This window comes from Anopheles arabiensis, chromosome 3, assembly GCF_016920715.1.
Source record: "Anopheles arabiensis isolate DONGOLA chromosome 3, AaraD3, whole genome shotgun sequence".
NCBI lineage: Eukaryota > Metazoa > Arthropoda > Insecta > Diptera > Culicidae > Anopheles > Anopheles arabiensis.
This window is the reverse complement of record NC_053518.1, coordinates 35,624,768-35,647,707: the sequence shown is the minus strand read 5'-3', so window position 1 is coordinate 35,647,707 and position 22,940 is coordinate 35,624,768. Positions and strand designations below refer to the sequence as shown.

The following is a 22,940-nucleotide window of genomic DNA, read 5'->3' as shown; positions in this document are numbered from 1 at the left end:
AGGTATGAGAGGCATGAAGAAGGGAATTAAGGAAGGGGCTGGGAAACGAGATCGAGACAGGTCTTCTTCCACTCTCTCCCTCTCTCATCACCCTGGGGCAGATAAAAGAAGGTACAAGAGACGGTTAGTGGTAGTGGTGGCGATGGTGACGGAGGCGGTGGTGTGTGTGTGTAACATATAAATTCTAAATCTATTTTTAAACACTCTTCCTCCGCTCGAATCCCCAGCAGCAACAGCACACAAAATGAATAAAATTCAACCCACCAAAGGGAAAGAGAGAGAGAGTGGACCAATGCGAGGGGGAGAGAGAGTGAGAATGAAAAAAAAAAGGAAGAAAAAATCAAAGGAATTAGCAGAAATGTTAATTATTATTATTAGAAGGACGAAAAATGAGTATCGATTTTCACAAAAACGGATACAAAATTGAATATTAATTTCAATTTCAAAATCAGATTATAAATTTCAAACCAATCAAGTAGGAAAGAAAGTATATTAGAACCAATCGAAAATGCTTACAAGTGAGGAGAAAGAAGCAGGGAGCTTTGTTTTGGAGTAAAACGCACTTTCCACCAACCGCCTTCTGGGGACGGATTAGAATCAAGCGCAAAGCGCGATTTGCTCATCAACACACACTGACACACAAACAGCACGCTTTACACACAACGCAATTACCCCTCCACCTCCTTTCCAAAAACGCATCGAACACCCCAAAATTTCTGCCCCGAAAAAGCGAGATGTTGCACACCTCTATTCTTAAACACCAAAAAGGAAACAAAAAAAGAACGAGCTATGAGAGGAACAGTGGAAGGAAGAAATTGTGCAGCATGTTACACAAAAAAACAACAACAACAAAATCACACACACTCCTAGACAACTTTTCCCTCGGGGACAGGCAGGAAGGCAGCACCCGACAATCGAAAGTCAATTCCGCGCGACTTACCACAGCCCCGCTGCCACCGCGGCACACTACTAATGCTCAAGAAATGCACCACACACCTCTAGCTTAAAGGGCGCGCACAGCGCAGGCAGGTACGCAAAAAAGGCAAATGGCGACGCGCACTTCTCGCTTCTCCCATGCACAGAGAGACACACGGGGGCAGCAGGCAAGCAATATTGTACGGACGCTGTGGTAGTGATGGGCAAAAGAGGCCCCCCCTAGAGCCCCGAACGCGCGAAAGGAGCGCGCAGCTCGCCTCTGATCTTTAATGCACACACCACACCACACTGCTACGAAGAGGGACAACAGGCGAAAGAGGAAGAGGGTCTTGTGCCGCCCTCCGCTAAAGGTAAAAGTAACAGCAAGCAGGACAGGGCAGGGCAAGCAGCAGCAGTCACAAGCAGAGCTCTAGTCTAAAGATATTGTACACCACTAGGCGGCACACACCACCACCAGCAACAACAATAAGAATAGCAGCAACAGCAACAGTATAGCTCAAAACTCACAGAACACACGAAAATCCTAGACGGCGGTGCGCGGCAGAGTGTGGTGAGAAACTGCTCTCTAAACCCGCACCGCGATCGCTTCGAACCTGCGAGAGCGCAGGCAAAGCAACCCCGATGACGACGACGCGACACACACCGCCACGCGACGATGACGCGCCACACGACAACGGGAGCGGCGAGAGCGGCTTCCCGGTAAACCGTGAGCGAGCGAGCGAGCGAGCGAGCGAGAGAGCAAGCGCAGTCCCGGGGGGGAAAAAGTCACAGCACAGTGTGTTGAAACGGTGGTCAAACGCGCGAGTGGGTTTGTTTTAAAATTACTACTACTAGGAAGCTGCAATTTCAACCTGTCAGTGGAACAATATTGTTCTCGTACGGGTTGCATATCCATTTGACGACAATTTACGTTCCGCTATATGGGATTTCAGCATTTGTGTACAGAGATGCATTTTAAAGCCCTTTTTTCTGACCAAAATAAGTCATATAACTTTAGGATAAACTCAAAAATATCGAACAGTTTAAAACCTTTTTTGACGAAATAATTAATTATCAACACAAAAAAATAATTAAATAAAATTAAGTCAATCATTTGTAACCTAACCTGATCGAGCCTGTGACTAAAAAGCGATTGTTTACAGTGATACAGGCTGATTTTGTACTGAGTGTTGACATTATTTCAGCCGCCAAGTGTCAAACACCACATAAAACCAGCCACTAAGCTGGGTAGTATCGTAAAATCTCCCGACGATAAAAACAATTAAATACAATATCTATTATACTGTTTCAAGAGTGCATGAGAAAGTAGGATAAATGTTAGTTCACGCCTTGATTTTAATGAAGTAGTTGTATTTACTATCAAAATACGAAGAATTGTTCAATACAAAAACAAACAATCTTCGATACTCCCATTAGAATAGTTTTCAGAATTAATAGAAAATCTCAACGACCAAAAAAAACCAATAGCAGGCTTCATCAACATGCGAAACTCTTTAATTTTTCTTAGAATTTCCCTACAACATATTTTCCCGTAATGCTCGCACGTGTTATTCCACGCACTTTCCCATGGTGCCGATGACGCTCCGGCAGAGCACCGACGCACAGCTTCTTTTACTGCCCGTGTTCTCTTCCTCTCTCTCTCTCTCTCTCTCACACTTACTCTTTTCCGCATCAAAGCGCGGTACACCATCGTTCTCTCGCTTGCCCCCTCTCGCTCACTCGCATTAGACGGGTCCACCGGCGCGGGGACCATTCTGACCGAAGAGGAATGCGCCGCGCACGACACACGCTCTTCTCTCGCTCACCGCTCCGTGTCTGTGGAAGAGCGAAGAGCGCGGAGTGCGTATGTGCGCGCGCGCGCACACACACGCTCCCCTTTTCTCTTTCACTCCTGCTGCCTTGTCGCTTTTCAGAACGGAAAGGCGAGAAGGCGCGCGCGTGTGTGTGTGTGTGCGGGTGCGCGTCGTTCAGCAGCAGCAGAAGCGGTAGCGGCAGCCATTCCGAGATTCGTGGTCGGTAACCGGTTCCGCGGTATGAGCGCGAGCGCGCGCGCGCACACTCTTCCCTTCCGCACACACGCACGCACGCACACAGACGCTCTCTCTCTTTCTTGTTCTCTCTTTTCGGTGTACTTTTCTCTGCTCGCTCGACCCGCCGCCGCGCGTTCAACCGTGTCGGATTTTTTTTTTGTTTCGTTTCTTTTTTTAATGTCATTTATGCACAATTTCAGGTTTTCACAGCGCTTGGGGGCAAAAATACAACTTCCCTGCTGTCTGTGGCACCACGAGCGAAGGGTAAAATGAGTTCATAACATTGCATTTTTTTAAATTATTTTGGTCCCTCCCCGCCCCCTGTTTTTCAACCACAAAAATGCACACACAGCTGCACTTGACACGCTCTGTTGCGTGGGTTGAGGAACATTTTCGTCGTGGGGCAGGAGGGCGACACACAAAGAAATTAGAATATCTTTCCGGCTCCTCTTTCCCTTCCAAACCCACCCCCTTGCAGGATGATTACTTCATTAGAATACTGTATGCCACACACAGCTGCGGCTCACCCCATATTGCAGCACCACATTTGGCGGCGGCGGTGCATTTTCTTCGCCAAACCCTTCTCTAATACCCAACCCAAAGCCACAGAGCAGTGTCGCTCTCTTATGTCTTGAAGAATGACCCGCGGCGACCACACATCATTTCGGTGTACGATAGGAAGAGGAAGAGGAGCGGCGGGGACGGTCGAGTCGCGCCATGTCGCGCGCCCTGCAACCGACCTACCACCACACGTTCATTCTTGTTCAAACACAGCTCATTCTCACACACACGCATGGCTATTGCTGCTGCTCTCGTCCGCGTGCGCGTCGTCCCCTGGCACGACATTTTAATCATTACATTACTGCTTCTTTTTCGTTTTCCTCCTACTCGCCCCCCTGTTACATGCGCAGCACCCCCTCTGAAAAGGGAATGACTCGCTGCTTTTCACGGCGCAGAGACGCCTGCTGCGATTAACCCTCTCTCTCTCTCTGTCTTTGGACGCTGCTGTGCGGTTTTTGGGGGTTTGGTATGCATTACACACCGTTTGCTCTCTTTCTTTCTCGCTCATACTCTCTCTCGTTCCGAATGGGTTTCTGTGTATGTGTCGCGTTGCGTGTCGTCGACTGTGAGACGCCCGCATTGTGAAGCCAAAGGCAAAGGAGCGATCCGGATTCAAGCGCAGAGGGCACACCGTCCATCCCCTGAAGGGAGAGGCCCCGGTAAAATAAACACACAGCTACATACACAGACACCTCTCCAAGCGAACAAAAAAAAAGCGAGAGAGAGAGAGAGAGAGAGAGAGAGAGTATCTATTGAAATGAGACAACATACATGCACACACACACAACCACACATGCACGTTTTCGGAGGCGTGCGCATTCCTCACAGTCAACCAGCCAACCCCAAACCAAAAGAGAAGAAAGAAAAAAACCCATCTCAACTTGGTTCACATTGAGGAAGCGAAAAATGTCCTTGGGCTGGAGCAAAGCGGCATTGTCGAAGAAGGCTCCACCAAACCGGCACCACCAAGAGCAATCGAGCAATAAAATTGCACACCCCGCCAGCAGCCCGCCCCAACATGCTCTCCACACACAGAAGGTGTTCTTCTCACACGCACAAGAAACAAAACCACTACCACCACCTGGGCGAAGGGGGTACAGTAGGGGTGTGCGCGCAGGGGAGGTAGGCAGGAGGTTGCCTCACAAAAACGCACAAAGAATCACCACAAAGCTCTAATCGATCCGAGGAAGACTCACGACTACTCCCCGTAATCCTTGGTGTGATGATTTGAGTTCTGGAGGTCTTGGATAGAGAGTGCCAAATAGAATAGAAATACTAGAGTCTTATGCAGCGCAAAACAGCTTGCCACTGTGGGGTTATAGAAGATACCTTAAAATAAAATAAATACTTGCTCTTCTCTCTCTCTCACCAGCAATGTCTACATAGTCGGGCTGTAAGTACTAATAAATGTTGGAGGTGTACTTAGAGCATTACAAACCATTTGTATATTCAATAGGATAATAGAGTTGTCAATAGGATTCATTCCTACTTCCAGTCTTGAGGGAAGAGTCGCCTAAATATGTCCAAAAAGGTTAGAGAGTTCATGAGCATCAGAGATATTAGTAGTTGATGAAGACACACACGTAAATCCTACTGCTTTTTTCCGGTTAGACCAAGTTGTCAATTCAACTCCATGTTGATTTAGTAACATAGCAGGCATAGATGTAAGGCCAGGGCATATAATTCTAGTGTTCGATGATATTGAGACAGAAGATGAGGAATAACAAACGATCACTTGCTTCAATCAAAACCATTTGAAATACAAAACAAAGATCTCATCATACCTCTATCATCAATTACTTGAATTTATATACCCGAAGAACACCCAATGGTGTTTGATAACCAAATCGCGCCAAATCTGATGACTATTGGAGCTCGCGCATGGGAGTCTTCAGGATTGCAAATCGCACTGTGTATTGAATGAAGCCAACTATGGACTTAGACCATGTCAAAGGACTTAATCTCATACGAATGACATGCGCTGCGGCTTTTAAAATCAGCATTGATCTTTCACTTGCGGCTACATTCGTCTCTGGGATTTTGTCAGATTTTGACAAGATACATAACCCAGAGGTCTATGTGAGTACTCAAAAAATAAGGTCTCAGCTCAGTTTTAACACATCCGACATCTTCCAGGTAGTTTTGCTGACTTGCTAAGTGTTTATCCGAAGATCGATCGAATCAACTTGGACATAGTGTCTTGTAAATCTGCTAAACACTACATACATTTCCACCAAAGCACGACCTTTTGCGATAGGCTTTTTTCTGATAGAAACTGAGATGATATCAGTATCATCAGCGTAAACGAAGCTATTTGTAACCGTTTGTACACGTCTGCCACAAACTGCTGCTGCCAGACAAACTGAGCAAGCTGTGACGCGCGCTCGTGTCAAAATATGCTTATGCTGCTGAAACGCATGCCACTTCCTCTGATAGCAATGGAATTTGCCGGCCGCCGACAATGTGCGCGCTTGATGCGCTCTCAGCACCAGCAAGAGGAAACACAAAAAGGCATTATACATGCAACCGGAACATTATTTGCAGAGCTGCAAGCTTGGTCCGGGAAGTGCCAAATGGTGAACTGGATGCACCGCTTCATTTTTGGGTGGGAGAAGGGATTGGCAAAAATTTTCACCCGTTGCAGAGCAGCAAACGGCCACAGCGCCAGCCACCAGCGTTCGCTAAAACGTCGCGGAAACACACACACAGGCAGGGTGGGTTTTATGCTTCAAGAAAGAAGATGGCAGCTCCGTTCCACACAAACACACACATAGATACGGATACACACCTCACCAGGGGCCCGGTTTTGTGAAAAAAGAGAACGAGATAGATATATAGAGAGAAAGAGAGAGGGAGAATGTGACCACCCCGCTGCTGGTGTGAGAGACGGCGGCACGCAGGCGCATTGCAAAAGGGTAGAAAAGAGGCACCCCACTGCACCCCCCACCAACCCCCCTCCTTTTGGGGGCCGGAAGGGAGGGAGATGAGAGGGATGGAAAACGAACTCGAGCCGGGAGTGGACCATGTTCCATGTAAAAAGACGCCGACAGAGAGTGAGCAAGAGTAAAGAAAATTGCAAAAATTGCTTTTTCCCCGTTATGGGGCCCGGTGAAAGGAAAATGTGACTGTTTTCTGTGGTGATGGGTTTTTTTCTGTTTTTTGTTTTGCACACAGTAATTTGATCTCACATTTTTTTTCTCGTTGTCACACCGGGTTAGAGGTTCACGGAAATGGACTCCAAATCACACAAACACACACACACAAACACTTTTCTGGGGGCGCCGCCTGCTGGGGGCTTGATGCGCGCATGTTCAGAAAATCCCTAAAAAAACCCACACCCCCCTCCCTGCTGGTACCTTGCCAGACAAGAAAAAGAAGGGGAGCCATCTCACCCTCTACCACTAGGAGACTACATGGGATTTGCACGTCGGTGAAAACCCGGAACCAGGAGGAGGGGGGGGGAGAGCAAAAATTGTGAAGCAAAAATAACATTTGCAACAAACTTATTCTCCACCCCAATAACAAACCCCCCCCCCCCCCCCCCCTCTACTCGATCATGTGTGTTTTCCTATTTTCCAATTTTCCCATCCAAGTGACCAACGTAAGCACCAGCAGCAGCACAACATCCTAACCCAGTATGTAAAGACGGACGATATGCTTACATCCAAGCAGGCAACGGACACGCCAGACGCGGCCCCATTTTCCTCTCCCCTTTCCGGCGGATTTCTCACACCGTGGTGCGAATTTTGTTCGCCGGGTGATAATTATTTGGTCCCGAAACAAGAGGCTCGAGGCGCTCCAGAGTCAGTTATTACCGCCAACCCCAACGACGACCAACTAAGAAGGATATGTGAATAATCTTATGCATACGCGATACGGAAAATGCTGCCGGTGCCGCCGTTAAATTGCTCCCACAGCTTCTAACAATGTGTTACAACCTTTTTCCCAAAACACACACAAACACACACATACAATCACTGGATGACCATGCGCTGGAGAGAGAGCAATGAAGGCGGCGGCGGCGCCGGCCATTGCAAAGGTCAAGAGAGAAAGCCTTATCAGGAAATGCACTTTACACGGCGCAAAATACAGACACACACACACACGCACGCACCACCCTCATATCTCACACGCTGCATGAAGGACAGTAACACATCACACACTCGTTTGTTAAACAACAAAGTTGCGGGAAAGGGTCCGCGCGCGCCACAAAGTTTGACAGCAACACCACAGCAACAACTAATTTGTTTACGCGCGCACACACATACACAGCCGCGCGTATCAAGCGACCGACGGACGAAAGGGCTGTGTCTGGTCTTGTCTGGCTGGGCCGAGACACAGCCACACAACACCACAAACACAGCAAACATGTTGATAAGATAAATAAAACACACCCACCAGCAGCGCGCGCGAATCGAAATCGTCCAAAACCCCGTGGACACTCAACACACGCAACGACGGCAGAGCTCGCGAGCAACACCAAGCCGGCTTGGGGCTTGGGTGTTCGGCAAGCACACACAACAACAAAACACCGCGCAATTATCAAACAATAATAAATACACACTCACACACACACACGCCTGGACACGATGACCCACGAGAAAGGGCGAAAACGGAACGAAATGTTTCCCGCGGTTTGTGAAACTGTGACTGACGCATACACCTGAACAGTTTACTACTATTGACAAGAACAGCAACACAACATTCAAAGCACACTAGATTTGAAATTGAATTAATAAAAAAAACAACGTTCAATCACACACTCTGGCGCTTCCTCACGGTCTTCTCTTGGATGTTTACAGTTTGTACCATAAAATTGTAACAAAAAAATCCGCTTCACCTGCCAGATGGCTTCAATTATGGGTAAATTTCCAACCAATGCCAACATATTAAACCATTAAAATTGCATCTTTCCACCTGATAACATAATAAAACACCTACGTTGCACTGTTTTATCTAAAAAAATACGAAAAACTCCACTTTTTCACCTGCCTCCGACGGCAAACAACAACAACAAGAACCGTCCAAACCAAACAATCAGAACAACAGCTGCAAACATACGGTGTTTTGTTTTTATCCACCTCTACCATCAACACCTGCATTTCATTGCACATTTTTATGGTGGAAGAAGGTGTCCCCCGGGTGCAATCTCCTTCCCTCCTCCTTCTACAAGCTTTCCCGTCGGAAAACCACCGTAATAGCACCGCCGCGCACACAACAACTCAAAACTCATCGTGGTGTTTCCCACCACGGAAAGTGAATTTGTGTGCTGTCTCCGGCTAAAGGTTAACAAACGGCCGGTTAACATACTTTTCACCCGCTGCAACCGTCCTCAAAAAACTCCACACAGAGAGTAGAAGAGTGTGTTTGTGTGTACCGGGGCACGGCCCTACTACCTGCTGCTACTGCTGCTGCTGCTGCTGCACTCTTCGGTGTGTATTTTAGGGCTGGGTCCCACACACCACACACCAAGAAAGGATGGTGCTGGCTGGCTATTTTTGCTTTTCTTTTTTTTTCTCTCTATTCTCTAGTATTAAAAGCACCGCTGCTTACTACTGCTGCTGCTGCTGGCCGGAACCGACCCGCGCTAACCGACACCGACTACTAGATTGGTGAGCGAGGTGTGACGATGTGCCAAGCATCGAAACAGGAGCCGCCACCAGACCCTTTTGTGTCGGGCAGGGCGACACCCCGTGTGTGGGGAAGAGCGAGAGCGACCGAAACGATGGCAATAGTAAAAAAAAAGCGGAAGGATTTTCAGCAAAAATGCCCTGCGCTCCTGTGCTCCATCAAGCACACACACAACATATATACACCGGAAAGGGATCCTTTTTCTAGCACCGCTGCACCACCCTGATCCTGATGCGAATTAAAACACACACACACGCATACACAGCGAGCGACGGTTTGTTCCTGGACGAGACGAGGAAAAAAGTGTCATGGCGACCTTTTTCGCTTTCCTGGTTGTGTACGAGCGACGAAACACGACCGAGCACGCACACGCACCGCAGGGGCCCCCTGGCGGGTATCTCAGGCCGTCTCGCTCACGCGCTCAGCACAAAGACAGCAGCCGCTGCTGCGAGATAACGCTCTCTCTCTCTCCTTTTCTCTCGCCCCTATACCCGACGCGGAACCTGTGCTGAACTGCTGAATTCTGAGCGGAACGGCATCAACGCTGACGACGATGATGATGATGATGGTGACGACGACGACGGCGGCAACGGTAATGACGGGAGGAGGAGATGGAAAAGAAAGATTTTGCTTCCTTCTTCTATTGCAAAAAAAAGGCGCTCAAACTCCATTCTAATACTGCAAATTGTCGATTTTTCGCGGCAAATAACCTCAAACTGTTTGGAAATTTCATGTGAAAAGAGACACCTTCTACGCACGAAACGCACATATACACACGCACACACGTTACAAAACGAGCAGCAGAATCCGGGGAAAAAACGACGCGTTGCACTTGAGCCGACAGGGAAAACACAAGCGCCCGGGAAATGAAGAGGAAACGCGCTGCCCCTAAACACACTAGACAAGCCAGCGCGCGCGCCCCCGGAGGAATTGAAATTGATAGACACAAGCGCGCGCGGGCGAGAAAGAAGCACAGCAATAACAACAACAAAAAGGAGGATAAAACAGACCAAAACACTCACATTTCAATTGCACGGCTTACTGCGGCTGCTGCTGCTGCTGCTGCTACCTGCTTGCACTTGGAGAGGCCTCTGCTTCTGCTGCTTCTATACCGTCACTGGAGCTGGAGCCGGAGCTGCTGCTGCTGCTGAAGCTCTTCTCTACCCGCTTCACTGTAACGCACTGGTTCGTTGGTCTGCGACGAGGGGGGTACGACCCGTCTCCGGGAATTGAAAACGTTTTATCGACATCACCACACACACACACGGGCGCACATGGAATAAGGGAGCGGCGAGAAAGAGAGCGTGTGGTAGAAGAGAGCAGGTAAGTGGAAGGTAAAACCCCAGAACCCAGCGCGTGCGAGCAAGAGAGAGCGAGTAACAGTAAAACGACGCAGCCAACACACACAACAGCGCACGGCATGGGAAAAGAGGAAGAAACAGCGGGGAGCTCTCGTTGTACACTCACACACTGATGCAGGCGCTGCTGGGCCTGTCATGGTTGAACGCGCGAGCGTTCTTTCTGCTCTTTCTCTCTCTCGCTCGCTCTCGCTCTGCGTTCAAGCGAATGACGACGCGCACGGTGGCTGGCTGCGTACGTGCGGGAAGGGACGGCGCTTTTTGCTTGCCTGGCTGTGCCTGGCAATTGTGTGCGACGACGACGACGACGGTGGTTGCGGCGACGTTTGTTGACATTATGTCATTTTCCCTTGATCTCCCTGCGCTGTATTTTTTCCTCTTCTCTTCCTTCTGATACTTCTTCCAGATGACTTTTGAAGGGTAATTAAAAAATGTTGAAGCGCCCCTTCTGCCTCCACCCGCCCCATGTAGGAGAGAACATTTATTTAAATTTTCCCATGCAGCATTTGATGGATTGGTACGGGTGTGTGCGTGTGTGTGTATGGATGTATGATTTCGGTACGGATAAGCCCCAACACCCGCATGCACGTACGTGTGTGTGTGAGGTGCTCCCTTCACCACACTCTTTCTCTCTTCTGCAGGCGAGCGCGCGCGTGTGTGTGTGTGGGTAGCGGGGACACACGGTATTGAATTTTTCGCGGGGAGCGTGCGTTTCGACAAAATGTCGGCCGCTTGCGCACTGACGCAAGTGGTGGTGGTGGTGGTGAGCAGCCTCTGTACGCGTACAAATGAAAAGACATAAAAACGGAAGAAAATCATGTAAATTTTACATTTGCTGCACCTTACATCCCCCCCCCCCCAAACCATGGGTTGGCGGCGAGCACGCGATTATTGCTCATCAATTTACCGGCCGGGCGGGCCCTACCGCACGACGCTGAAGGTTATCAAGGCATTTGTTGTTGAATTTTTAATATGCCGGTCGCCACCGCCGTCGCTGGTTGTTTCCCGGGTGTTTGCTCGGTTGCGGTTTTGGGCTGAACGGGGAGCTCTTTGTATGCCACGAAAAAAAGAGGGAGACCCTCTCTTTCATCCCACACACCACACCACCAGTCACGCACACACACACAGTGAGAAAATCCATTTTTTTACTTTCTGTTTGTGTGTGTGTGTGCGTGATGCGGCACGGGGTGTGAAACGAAGGGTATGCACACGCACACCACCACACAACGCGTCGCCTACCTAATACACCCTTCCTCGCACACACACACACACACGCAGACGAAACGCGTTTACGGGAAGCAAAAAAAATACAGAAAAAACAACAACAAAAAACTCCATCCAAGCAAACGCGTTTTGCAAATTTTCTCTCTTGTTCTCTTTTTTTCACATGGTCGGCTTTCTCTCCATTGGGGTGAATCGAACCGGCTTTCAATTATTGCAGAATTTCTGTTTTTTTTCTTACGAAAAAGAGCAGTATGGCTTTTTTGTTTTGACTAAAAGTGTATTTTTTCTGTTTTTTTTTTTGTTGTAAAAAATGATACAAAAAGCGCGTTGATGTCACTACAAACCTAACCTTGTAGCTTTTTTTCTTTTTCTTCTTCCTTTCGGCACCGAAACACCGTCACCCTCCCGCACAGACCGTCTGTCCACGCTGTGTAACGCTTGCGCAATTTAAACCGCTCGGCCACGTGCAGTTGACCGTTACAAGGAGCAACAAAAGCATTTGCAAAACCCGAACAAAAAAGTACATTCAGGTAGGGAAGTCCAATCACTGCCCACGAGACAAGCTCTTTTTTTTCTTTCAATCCCCTTTTTTTTTGTTCTGTTGTAGAAACAGAAGAAACAATTTGTCACCGACCTCCCCATACACATGGCCATGTGGTTCTGAAGCATTTTGGGAAAAAAAGCAAAACAGCAACAAATCCTTAGCAGGCGGAGGAGAAAGTGATTTCTGCCTTTTTTTTGTTTGTTTGCATGCATTCTCTCTCCTTCTAGCACATTTTTTTTACTCTCCCTCTCTTTCATTTACTCTCTTTCCGTATCCTTTTTTCGTATGGGGGAAGGAAAAAAAAGCCTTCTTCCCTAGCTAGAAGGCATTGCATGCTGAGTTTTCGGTCGTCCGCTCCTTCGAAGGGCATCGAGGCAGGCTCTGTTACTTTTTTGTCCTTTTATTTCCCTCTCACACACTCTCTCTCTCTCTCTCTCTTTCGCAGGGGAGAACTCCTGCCACAGTAATTTCCGCTTGTGTCTTCTCAACCGCGACCTTACCCATTGCGCACCGCCGTCTAGCACACCACCGCGTCTGATGACGGTTGGGGGAGGTGGGGATGTCGAATTTTTCCTTGCCGCCTTTTGGGGGGGGGGGGGGGTGGAAGAAAAAAATCCTTTTTCTCCGGCGTTCACGGGGGCAGCCGGAAACGGAAAGGCTCTCAGAAGATTTCTGTCTGGCTGGCACACACGCACACACGCAGCACAGCACAGCACAGCGCGCGACCTAGGAGACACCGTCGTTGATGATGGTGATGGTGGGATGGTTGTTTCTGGTAGAGGAAGGGTTTCAGCCCTTTTTTTCTTTTCTCTATTTCTCTGCAGGGCTTTTGGCTTTCCGTTGCCCTTGTTCTGGCGCGTGAAGGATACGTTTTTTTTTTTTTTTGCTTGGGCGGGTGGAATGTGAACGAGCCTTTTAACCTTGTGCAGATAACGGAAGTGGCTAGCGAGAGCAAAAAAAAAAAAGGAAAAAAAGTACCTCTACACAAGAGACACACAGAGAATATGAAATGTGGCATCATATGTTCCGGAGATTGTCTAACATTAAGAGGATTTTTTGGTTGCCATTTTCGAGGGGAGGGATGGGTGGGCCTTTTTATGAGTCAGTAGAGTGAATAGATTTTCATGCTTGTGGGAGGGAAAATGTGGTTTTAGATTCCCCATAATTGGGCTTTTCTGTTTTAACTCTGGACCTTTTTTAAGAAGTCATTTTGTAACAAAAAATTGTATGGAATTTAATTTACTTGTTTTTACTTTATTTAAACAATATTAAATGCCCTCTAATTACCAAGCGAATTTACGTTTAAAAACCCCATTTCCCAGGCGGATTATCACCAAAAAAAAAAAAAGGAATGAAACCGAAATACATCCAACATCCCATGCGTGGCCGATCCAGCTCGGAAAATCCAAAGCAGCCGCCCAGGGGTGTGAAAAAATCGATACCTTAAACGTTTTTCCCAGCTGTTGGTGGTGGTGTGGGGCGAGATTAGAGAGCGGGAGAGTCGAGTTGGCAAGTTGGGAGAGCGCACCAACCATTTTCCGGTCTGCGCTAGGATGGGCCCGTTTTTCATCCACAATTCCATGCGGGTACAATAGTTGCTTACAGGATTAAATTATTTTCTACAAATGCAACTATGCAATTAGGGAAAAAACAAACATTAGAACGTTTACATAAAATATAAGAAAATATATACTTTATTCTGCCCAATCGTGCGCAATCGTTTATAATTTTTTTTCTATTTATATATTATTCTATATATAACACTAACAGAATACTGTAGCGTTGTTACACAGAGATATTTACACAGCACAAAAGAAATTGGTTTCACTTTTTAACGATCTAACATATAAAGGTATATATCAAATAATCAGGAACGTCACAAGAGAGCGGCGGGCGGGACAAGCCGGTGCTGCCCTCCTCTACTGCTACGTGGCGGCCGCCTTATCGCCCACATCGGGAAGCAATCCCTGCGTCGCGGCCAAGATATCACTGTTTTGCTGAAGCATTTTCTTCACCTCTTTGATTTGGTTGTACATGTTCTGTTGGGGAGGGAGAGATGAAATCAGAATAATTCGTTAATATAGTGTTTTTAAGGGTTGAAATTAATTTCCCTTTCCAACTCACCATGAAACACATTACTTTATACTGATTCTGGCGTGCCGAAAGGCCCTTTCCATCGCTACCATCACCCCCATCTCCACCACCACCACCACCTCCGCCCACGATCGGGATTGTCGTCGTTGCGGTCGACGTCATGGTCGGTATCGATTTGCCGGCGATCGTTTTCGACACCTCCCCATCCGTGCTGATTTCCTCCTTCAAATCCTCCCGATGCTGCTTCAGCTGCTCGCGCAACTCGTACAGCGCATCCACGTACGCACCGACATCCTTGGTAAGAAACTGCGTCTGCAGAAAGATGGTCTGCGCCTTCTTGTACCAGTCGGCCAAACATTCCGCCTCCTGCTCGACCGCCTGCCGGACACCATCGTTCAGCAGCGTTTTCAGCCGCTTGCCCGTTTCGGCTATCTTGACCTTCTCCAGCACGTGGAACTGCTCGTCGTTGTAGGTGAGCGAGCGGGTGGCCCGATCGCGCAGCATGTGCTGCCACGAGTCGCGCAGCCGATCGACGAGCGATTTCGCTTTCTCGCTGTCGCGGTTTTTGTTGGGCGTGCGGAGCGCCCGGTAGCCCGAGTTCCATTCGCGCACGAGCGATTCCTCCTTGACGAAGCGCGCGTACAGCTGCTGGATCGGTTCGGAGACGCGCTGGAAGTCGGACTTTTGAGTTTCGTAGCTGGCCAGGATGGTGGCGCCGAGCTTTTGGTACGTTTCGTGCTGTTTTGGTAGAAAAAGTGGAGGAAAATTTTGTTGATTAGATGATCAAAAATGACAAAAATTTGGCGCTTTACATTGGATGCCGCCACTTCAAACATCTTGGTCAGCTCGGAGATCAGTCCTTCTATATCCTCCAGATGACGGGTTCGTCTGAAAAGAAAAATAACAGAACGTTAGAACATCATCTTCTAGTATGAATCGGTAAAACATAGCACTCACTTAAGTAACTTCACCAGAAAACCGGCCAAAAAGCCAGAAAATTGATGCACCGATTTGTTCATCAGCGTGTCCAGCAGTGATAGGCTCTCGACACGCCTCTTACACTCGTGCCCCACGCTGCAGGCCACCTTCGCCAGGCTGGCATCGTTCTCCACCGAAATGCCGTTCGGGAATGTAGGGAACTTGGGCAGATCCCACTCAGTCGGTAGTATAACGTTGTAGTTTTCGATGTTGAACAGCATCACCGGATTGCTCGGATCGGTCGGAGGATAGCCACGTGCTGAAAGTAGGCAGAAACACCGGCCTCAATGAGAAGGTACGAATCGAAGATAGCCATGATTGTAACCTCCTCGTACTTACCACTTGTGTTGGCATCCACCTTCGTCGCAAACAGTTCGTTGTCGAGCAGCAGCAGCTGTGACGCCTGCGGTACATCCGTCTGCGCCAGAATGTGCTCCAGCAGATGGACCAGCGTCTGTTCCGGCTCCAGGTACACCTCGATCGAGGTAGCCCGATTGACGTAGAAAATGTGCAGCACCGTTTTGTTGAGAATGTTTTGCACCTCGAGGAAAAACTTGTCAAACGACCACATCCTTCCCTGGCTCTCCTCCAGCAGGCCGGCCATCAGCGGCGTTACGAGCTGCTTCAAACCCTCCTTCAGCTGACAGTGAGCGGGCAGATGCTTGGACCACTCGATCGGTCCATTTTCGCTCGTCTGCGTGCCGGAAATGACTCCCGGTGCTTTCTTTGTCGTGATGTGGTACATCGTTTCCTTGTTCTTTCGCCCACCGTACGGCCGGAAGGGTAAATTCCCCGTCGCTACATGATAAAGCGTCACCCCGATCGACCAAAGGTCCACGTTCGCCGTGAAGCTACGATTAATTGACTTCCGCAGCACGGCCCGCTCGTACATGTCCGGGTGCAGGTACTCCTCCGTGCCGTAAAGTGAAGCAAACTGTTGATTTTCACCGAGCTCCCGGGCCGCTCCAAAGTCCGTCAGCTTGTACACCGTCTGACCGTCCTCCGAGATGTACTTCATGATGTTGCCCGGCTTCAAGTCGCGATGCACGAGATTGTTGTCCCGCAGATGCTTCATCCCGGCGGACAGATGCTCCAGCACGAGCAGAAACTCCTTCTGCGGCAGCCCGTACGTGTTTTCCGGATCGTCCAGTATGTTGAACAGGCTGCCGCCCGTGCACAGCTCCATCACGATCACCTTACCGCGGCCCTCCTGGTCGTCCTCGATGTCGAGCAGCTTCACAATGTTGTTGTGGTTGACCTTCCGCAGCACCTCGAACTCGCGCATCTGCACGTCCTGCGGGCGCATGTGGCTGAGCTGGTTGAACGTCTTCACGGCCACCGGCTCGCCGTTGTGCTTGTTGACGCCCTGGAAGACGGCCCCGGTCGAACCCTTGCCCAGCACGCTCGTCGTGCACCAGACGTAGTTCATCGATCCGCGTAGGAACGAGTTCATGTTTGGGCTGCACGGCGGTACGAAGACGGTGAACGAAGGGGGGGAAAGAAAAAAAAACACAATGGGGCCTAGTTTTATCCTATCCAACACCCACAACGCCACGCGATCAAGCTGCTGTCCTCGGCTTGTTTTGGCCGTGTTTCGCACGGGACCAAGGGTCGCACTATCGATGGGCCGTATGATCTATGCTGGGAGAGGATTGCACCAGCGAAAACGGTGACGCACATTTAATGTTCCGATGGCGTAGCACTTTCATAAACATTGATAAACAACACTCATCATCGTCATCATCAGCGCGGAGGAGAAATCCAATGTTATTGCTCGCTCTGCTGCAGTCGAGCTGTCATGTTTGGCAGGGTTCGTGGCGGTTGTTATTGTGCTTCGCGCGAGTGTTTTCGTTGCTATGCGGAAATTCCATCGCATTCCGTGCTTTTGGACTGGTGGTGTTGTCGGATGCAACTTTTCATTGTTCTGCGTCCGAGGAAAATTGGAAATGCTTCATGATCACTGGTTCCAATCTCAAATCCCAACAAAATTTTAGTCCAATGTCAACAGTATTTTCACTGATTAAGCAAAACGGTGGATCAATTTAGAGGTTATTTGAACTTGCTTTCGATTGGATGGCGGTACATACTATCTTATTTGCGAGAGATAAAAGTTCATTGTTAGAATAGTGTTTTCTTTCGTCTTCAGAGGCTTTCTATTATCAATAATTGCCATACTATCTAACAGACCGCACCACTCAAGTACTTCAAGTACAGCTTTCATCTACAGTGACCTACGGAAGAGGAATCGAGTTTTTTTTTCGGACATATCGTCTGAAAAAGCTAAACACATAAAATACTTACAGCATGTACCAACAGTTTCACAGATTTTTTTTTCAAATTCTGGAAGAAAATATTTTTCTAAGCACTTTGTGATAATGTGTTCGTTTCGTTCTTCTCAGATAAATAGATATTCGAAAATGTAGTTGGTCACCAACGTAATGATTTCACATAATTTATTTTGCCCACTATCTGTACTAAAGATGTGTTTTTTTTTCCAATCTGGACCAGAATGAACTGTCGTTTAGCTTATTCGCTTAGGGCCTCTGTAAAATAAAAAGAGAAATAATCATATATTAAATACAAGTCTGCATTAACTGTATCTGTATCTCCAAACTTTCATCATGCTCAATAAAACGCATTCAGTTATAGTTAGAAGAGAAAGGGAAGACAAAACTCGATAAACTTGTTAGCAGCTTAAAAAAGGGGGACGAGAAAGCAAGGTTAACTTTAAATTAAATTCAAATCATACACACAAAAACACGCGAAACTGAAAACAGTAACTTACGACGAATAAACTAACCAAAATGATAAGAAAAATCATTTTTCATCTGCAAAAAAAATAAATAAATTGTAATGAAAATGCGTCGATGTATAGACAGCCAAATATTTGATGAAATGGAGCAAGAATGTGAGGATCATTTTTTCATTTAATGCTTTGTTCTACAAATTTCCCTCCGGTGTGTTTGTTTGAGCACTACTGTACGTTGGACGAAAACAGTCCCGTGCGCCGATGTGTGATGCAATCACCATCGGCCGCTCACAGGCAATCTATTGCCATTTACCCCCATCTCCAGTGGATTTTACCATAGGAAACACTTTTGTTCACTCTTTTCAAAGGATATCGCTTGGATTTGATAGAAATATCTCGCAGATTATCTCGATACTTACTTTCCGGCTTGCCACCCTGCCATTTGGTGAACTTGATGTGGGAATCATCGCGGCGGGCAGCTTGAACTCGCAGTTCCGGCTTGAGCGCTTTACGGAGCAGCCGGGCGGCAATGTTGGAATAGTTGATGTAGCTAAAAACAATCATGCGGATTTAGATAAATTGGCCCCATTTGCACCATCGATCACCCTCGAACTCACTTCAGTCCGGCAGTTCTCCAGGCAGCCATTTTGATATTTCTCTGTAGCGAGTTTTCAACAGTGGATTTTGCTGCAAAACGATTGTTCTGTTATTGTTTAATTTGTTTTTCGGCTTGCTGAACAGTTTCAGCGTTGATAGTTGATTTATTTTTCGCAAAAAATTGTGAATTAAAATTTTACCTCACGCTGCGGCGCTGTTATCTCTTCTCCACAAAAGGTCACAACAAACAGCTGTCACCCGCGGCTAGGTTGGACAAAACACCAGTCGCCAAAGCGTTTTAACTGTCAAACGGTAGGAAACGCTTCGTTTTTCACGACAGCGCCCGCCCTGAAGGATGACAGTCACACACCGCGACACAGCGACAACAACAAAGCATCGAGGGGCAGTGCAGCAGTGCAAAGAACCCGAAGAGTCCGTGAATCGCTGTTGTGGTGTGATAGAAAAAAAGTGTTTTATTAATTAAAACCATCTTCTCCGTGTGACAGTGGGCGAGAAAAACGTGATTCATCGAACGCGTTCGTGCTCCACCCTCCGGACAACGCATATTCCATCTGTATCCATTCCCAAACATACATGGCTCCAGCTGTTTATCGCGACTGTGTGGCTTATCGCACAGCGTATGAATGAATAGTCAATATTTAACACTCTTCACCGGGGCAGCGTACGTTCCACTTCGTTCCCCCTGCATTGCTGCAACAAATCGCCCAGCCGCCGCCACCTCCCCCCGTCACGCACATTCACGCGCTGCATCCGGGTTCGTGCATTTTTGCCATTTCGTTTTCCACCCAGCCAAGCTGACGTCAGTGCGTGTCACGAAGGCGACGAGAGAAGACGCGGAGTAAAACCAGCTACCAGGCCCCTGAAAGAAAAGGGTGTGTTTATTATAAGATTACATACACACGCACAACGTGAATCAACATTCCGGGCGTGAAAAGTCCCCCCCTACGCAAATGAGACGGTACGGTCATTGTTAGTGCAACGCAGGTCGCGGGGAGGGGAAACCCAGCCGCGATAAGAAAGTAACAACCAAACAGTGCACGTACCTCCGCCACCCCAAAAGCACCTCAATCAGCACACCCCAGTTGGGTGTTTGATTCAATCCAATTAGAGCGACGCAAAGCGCGGTCGCTTTTTTAGACGGTGTGAAGTGACTCAAAGGGAGAAGAGATAGGTGCCAGTGGGTGTGAAACTGGACGTTCCGGGAGTATAAAAATCCCCCTTGCTGTTAGACAGTGGAATTGTTTAAACGCTACCGTTGATAATCAAACCAAATACACAGACACCATGGAGCACCACGGGACAGACTTTCATCGGAGCTCGAACTCGCTCGATTCCGATTCCAAGTCCAGCTCGCTCAACTCCAAGCACGGCATGGACACGATCGTAAGTAGTATTGCTGGCGACTTAAAAACCCCGTTAATAAATCGACATTTCAATACATTTCAGGTAGCGAACGAAAATGGGTTCACCTACCTGTCCGGTGAAAACATGCAGGATCGGAAAAGTGACGTCTCGTACATCTGCCCGTACAGTGGGCCGGCCATCGGGACGCTTACCATCACCAACTATCGCCTGCACTTCCGCTCGCAGCCCGCCACGGACAAGGACCCGGTAATAGTGGTCGACTGTCCGCTGGGCGCCGTGAGCCGCATCGAAAAGGTCGGTGGAGCAAGCTCGCGCGGTGAAAACTCGTACGGTATCGATATTTTCTGCAAGGACATGCGTAACCTACGGTTCGCGCACAAGCAGGAAAACCACTCCCGCCGGACGGTGTTCGAGAAGCTGCAGCTGTACGCCTTTCCGCGCGCCAACGAGGGCCAACTGTTCGCGTTCAACTATCGGGAAAAGTTCACCGAGGACGGGTGGACGGTGTACGAGCCGGTGGCCGAGCTGCGCCGCATGGGCGTAAACAGTGCGAACAACGATACGTGGCGCATAACGCGCCTTAACGAGGGGTACGAAATTTGTGACAGCTATCCGTCGGTGTGGGCCGTACCGAAAACGGCCAAGGATGATCTGCTGAAGCAGGTGGCCGCATTTCGATCGCGCAACCGGCTGCCCGTCCTGTGCTGGATCCATCCGAAGTCGCTGGCGACGATTACGCGCTGCTCGCAGCCACTGGTGGGGGTGGGCGGGAAGCGCAGCGAAGCGGACGAAACGTACATCAACCTGATCATGGAGGCGAACGCGCAGTCGGACAAGCTGTCGATCATCGATGCGCGACCGAGCGCGAACGCGATCGCGAACAAGGCGAAGGGCGGCGGGTACGAGTCGGAGGATGCGTACAAGAACGTGGAGCTCACGTTTCTGGACATCCACAACATACACGTGATGCGGGAGAGCTTGCGCAAGCTGAAGGAGATTTGCTTCCCGGCCAACGACGACCACAAGTGGCTGTCGGCGGTGGAGAGCACGCTCTGGCTGAAGCACATCAAGTGCATTTTGAGCGGCGCGGTGAGGATCGTCGATCGGGTGAGTAGGGGAACGGTGGTCTTATCGTCAAATGGGCATCGTAAATTGATTAATTGCTTGATAAGTGAGACTGAAGCGTGGATGAATCATGTATGTTATCTAACGCTTTTACACTTCGCACTCCAAATTATAGATCGAAAACATGCGTATGTCGGTTGTGGTTCACTGCTCGGACGGTTGGGATCGTACGTCACAGCTGACGGCGTTGTCGATGCTACTGTTGGACCCTTACTATCGAACGCTCAAAGGCTTTCAGGTGTTGATTGAGAAGGAGTGGCTCAGTTTTGGACACAAGTTTGAGCAGGTTTGTCAAAAAAAGAAACGAAACACTAATCATTTGGGGACTCATTTTTAAACAAATTTCTATTAAACATTTTGTCTCTCCGCAGCGCATCGGACACGGCGACAATCACCATTCGGATGCAGACCGTTCGCCCGTCTTTCTGCAGTTCATCGACTGCGTGTGGCAGATATCGAAACAGTTCCCGCACGCGCTAGAGTTCAACGAATACTTCCTGATCACGATCCTCGATCATCTGTACTCGTGCCGTTTCGGTACCTTCCTGTACAATACCGAGCGCGAGCGGGTCGCAAATGGTAAGTCGCTTTATTTTATGCGCTATTTGCCCTGTTTATTGTAATTAAAAAAATCCTTGCACTCTCGTAGATCTCAAAAACCGTACCGTCTCGCTGTGGTCGTTCATCAACTCTTCGCACGAAGAGTACCGCAACCCGCTGTACGGTGGGCTGAGCAACTATCTTAGCTCGATGCCGGTACAAACGGTGCTGCGGCCGGTCGTCAGCATGCGCCACATTCGGCTCTGGAAGGGCCTATACTGCCGGTGGAATCCGAGCATGCGGCAGCAGGATCCGATCTATCAGCGTACGCGCGAACTGTTGGCACTGCAGGCGGAGCTAATGAAGCAGCTGGAGGACTGTCGAACGGAGCGTGTGCTAAATTGAGCTGGCCCAAGCTCAGTCAATGCTTTATACAAACACACACTCGTCCCCAAAAATTAACAGCCGCGTGTCCTTGTGTAGACTGGGGGAAGGTTGTTGTTGTTGTTTTTTTCCTCTTTTTTTGGCGAACAAACATACAAAACATGAAGCAAAACTAACAAACAAACAAAAAAACGGAAGGTATTTAACTATTGGTTTTAAGCAAACAATCGAAGCAAACAACAAAACAAAACAAAACTCACACAAACATTGTATTTCGTTTCGTGGTAACATCTTGTGTTGTAACAGTGCTGTATTATTAATAAATCAAAAGTGTCTATTATTCAGTATGCAGTACTCCGTTTATTATAAATTGTCGACCTCGCGGTTCAACAATTCTAAAAATCCCTCATAGTGTAATCTTAAACGTATGTCTAAATCCTAGCAGTGCTACTAGATATTTAAATTCAGAAAAAGCTAAAGTACGAGGAAGTCTTAATAAGAAGTGTAAAGGCAAATGAAAAAAAAAACTAATTTTGACCATTATTTAAAAAGAGCAAAAACAGGAGAGAGAAGTATACATAAAAACAGGGTGAAGTTTGGGGTAAGAGACGACGAACTGTTAGCGGGGATGGGAAGGGTCTGAGCTGTTATTAAATGTACGAATGCAATGAAGTAGTGGATCATTGGATCCAAATAATGTACGTCGGGGAGCTACGTATAGCGCACATCGTAATCTTAAATAACGAGAGGGGTGGCGTAAAGCCCTCTCTGAGCGAGGAGAGTAGGAGCATCGATATTACCGT

At 48.3% G+C, this 22,940-nt stretch overlaps 4 protein-coding genes across 56 annotated transcripts in view; 1 reads left to right on the top strand and 3 right to left on the bottom strand.

The window, feature by feature from the left end:
- The window catches only part of LOC120901287 (zinc finger protein 420), a 68,262-nt gene extending 57,911 nt beyond the window's left edge, over positions 1–10,351 (bottom strand). For 46 of the 50 annotated variants that reach the window (XM_040309022.1, XM_040309031.1, XM_040309041.1 and 43 more), the window contains exon 1: positions 10,181–10,351. The gene's annotated coding sequence lies outside the window, so the exon portion shown is untranslated. Of the gene's footprint in view, positions 1–940; positions 960–1,443; positions 1,558–8,923; positions 9,060–9,080; positions 9,131–10,180 lie in introns of those variants that run through there. The other 4 variants (XM_040309026.1, XM_040309025.1, XM_040309023.1 and 1 more) reach the window with 4 other exon arrangements.
- Positions 10,352–13,955: 3,604 nt separating this feature from the next.
- LOC120900916 (inhibitor of nuclear factor kappa-B kinase subunit epsilon) lies at positions 13,956–17,745 on the bottom strand. The gene is made up of 6 exons (XM_040308515.1): positions 17,658–17,745; positions 15,696–17,587; positions 15,336–15,615; positions 15,191–15,266; positions 14,409–15,116; positions 13,956–14,323 (listed from the first exon to the last, which is right to left on the bottom strand). The coding sequence occupies exons 2-6, from the start codon at positions 16,807–16,809 to the stop codon at positions 14,210–14,212; spliced, it is 2,292 nt and encodes a 763-aa protein (XP_040164449.1). The 5' UTR covers positions 16,810–17,587; positions 17,658–17,745; the 3' UTR covers positions 13,956–14,209.
- Positions 17,746–17,774: 29 nt separating this feature from the next.
- LOC120900918 (protein stunted-like) lies at positions 17,775–19,013 on the bottom strand. Of its 4 annotated transcripts, none has more exons than XM_040308519.1 (5): positions 18,903–19,013; positions 18,723–18,792; positions 18,525–18,655; positions 18,142–18,184; positions 17,777–17,899 (listed from the first exon to the last, which is right to left on the bottom strand). In XM_040308519.1, the coding sequence occupies exons 2-4, from the start codon at positions 18,749–18,751 to the stop codon at positions 18,174–18,176; spliced, it is 171 nt and encodes a 56-aa protein (XP_040164453.1). In that variant the 5' UTR covers positions 18,752–18,792; positions 18,903–19,013; the 3' UTR covers positions 17,777–17,899; positions 18,142–18,173. The 4 variants fall into 4 exon arrangements, with proteins under 4 accessions (XP_040164451.1, XP_040164452.1, XP_040164453.1 ...); XM_040308520.1 differs by having other exon boundaries at positions 18,157–18,184; XM_040308517.1 differs by lacking the exon at positions 18,142–18,184 and having other exon boundaries at positions 17,775–17,899.
- Positions 19,014–19,110: 97 nt separating this feature from the next.
- LOC120900917 (myotubularin-related protein 2) lies at positions 19,111–22,484 on the top strand. The gene is made up of 5 exons (XM_040308516.1): positions 19,111–20,106; positions 20,170–21,195; positions 21,329–21,499; positions 21,585–21,792; positions 21,863–22,484. The coding sequence occupies exons 1-5, from the start codon at positions 20,008–20,010 to the stop codon at positions 22,156–22,158; spliced, it is 1,800 nt and encodes a 599-aa protein (XP_040164450.1). The 5' UTR covers positions 19,111–20,007; the 3' UTR covers positions 22,159–22,484.
- Positions 22,485–22,940: the final 456 nt, after the last annotated feature.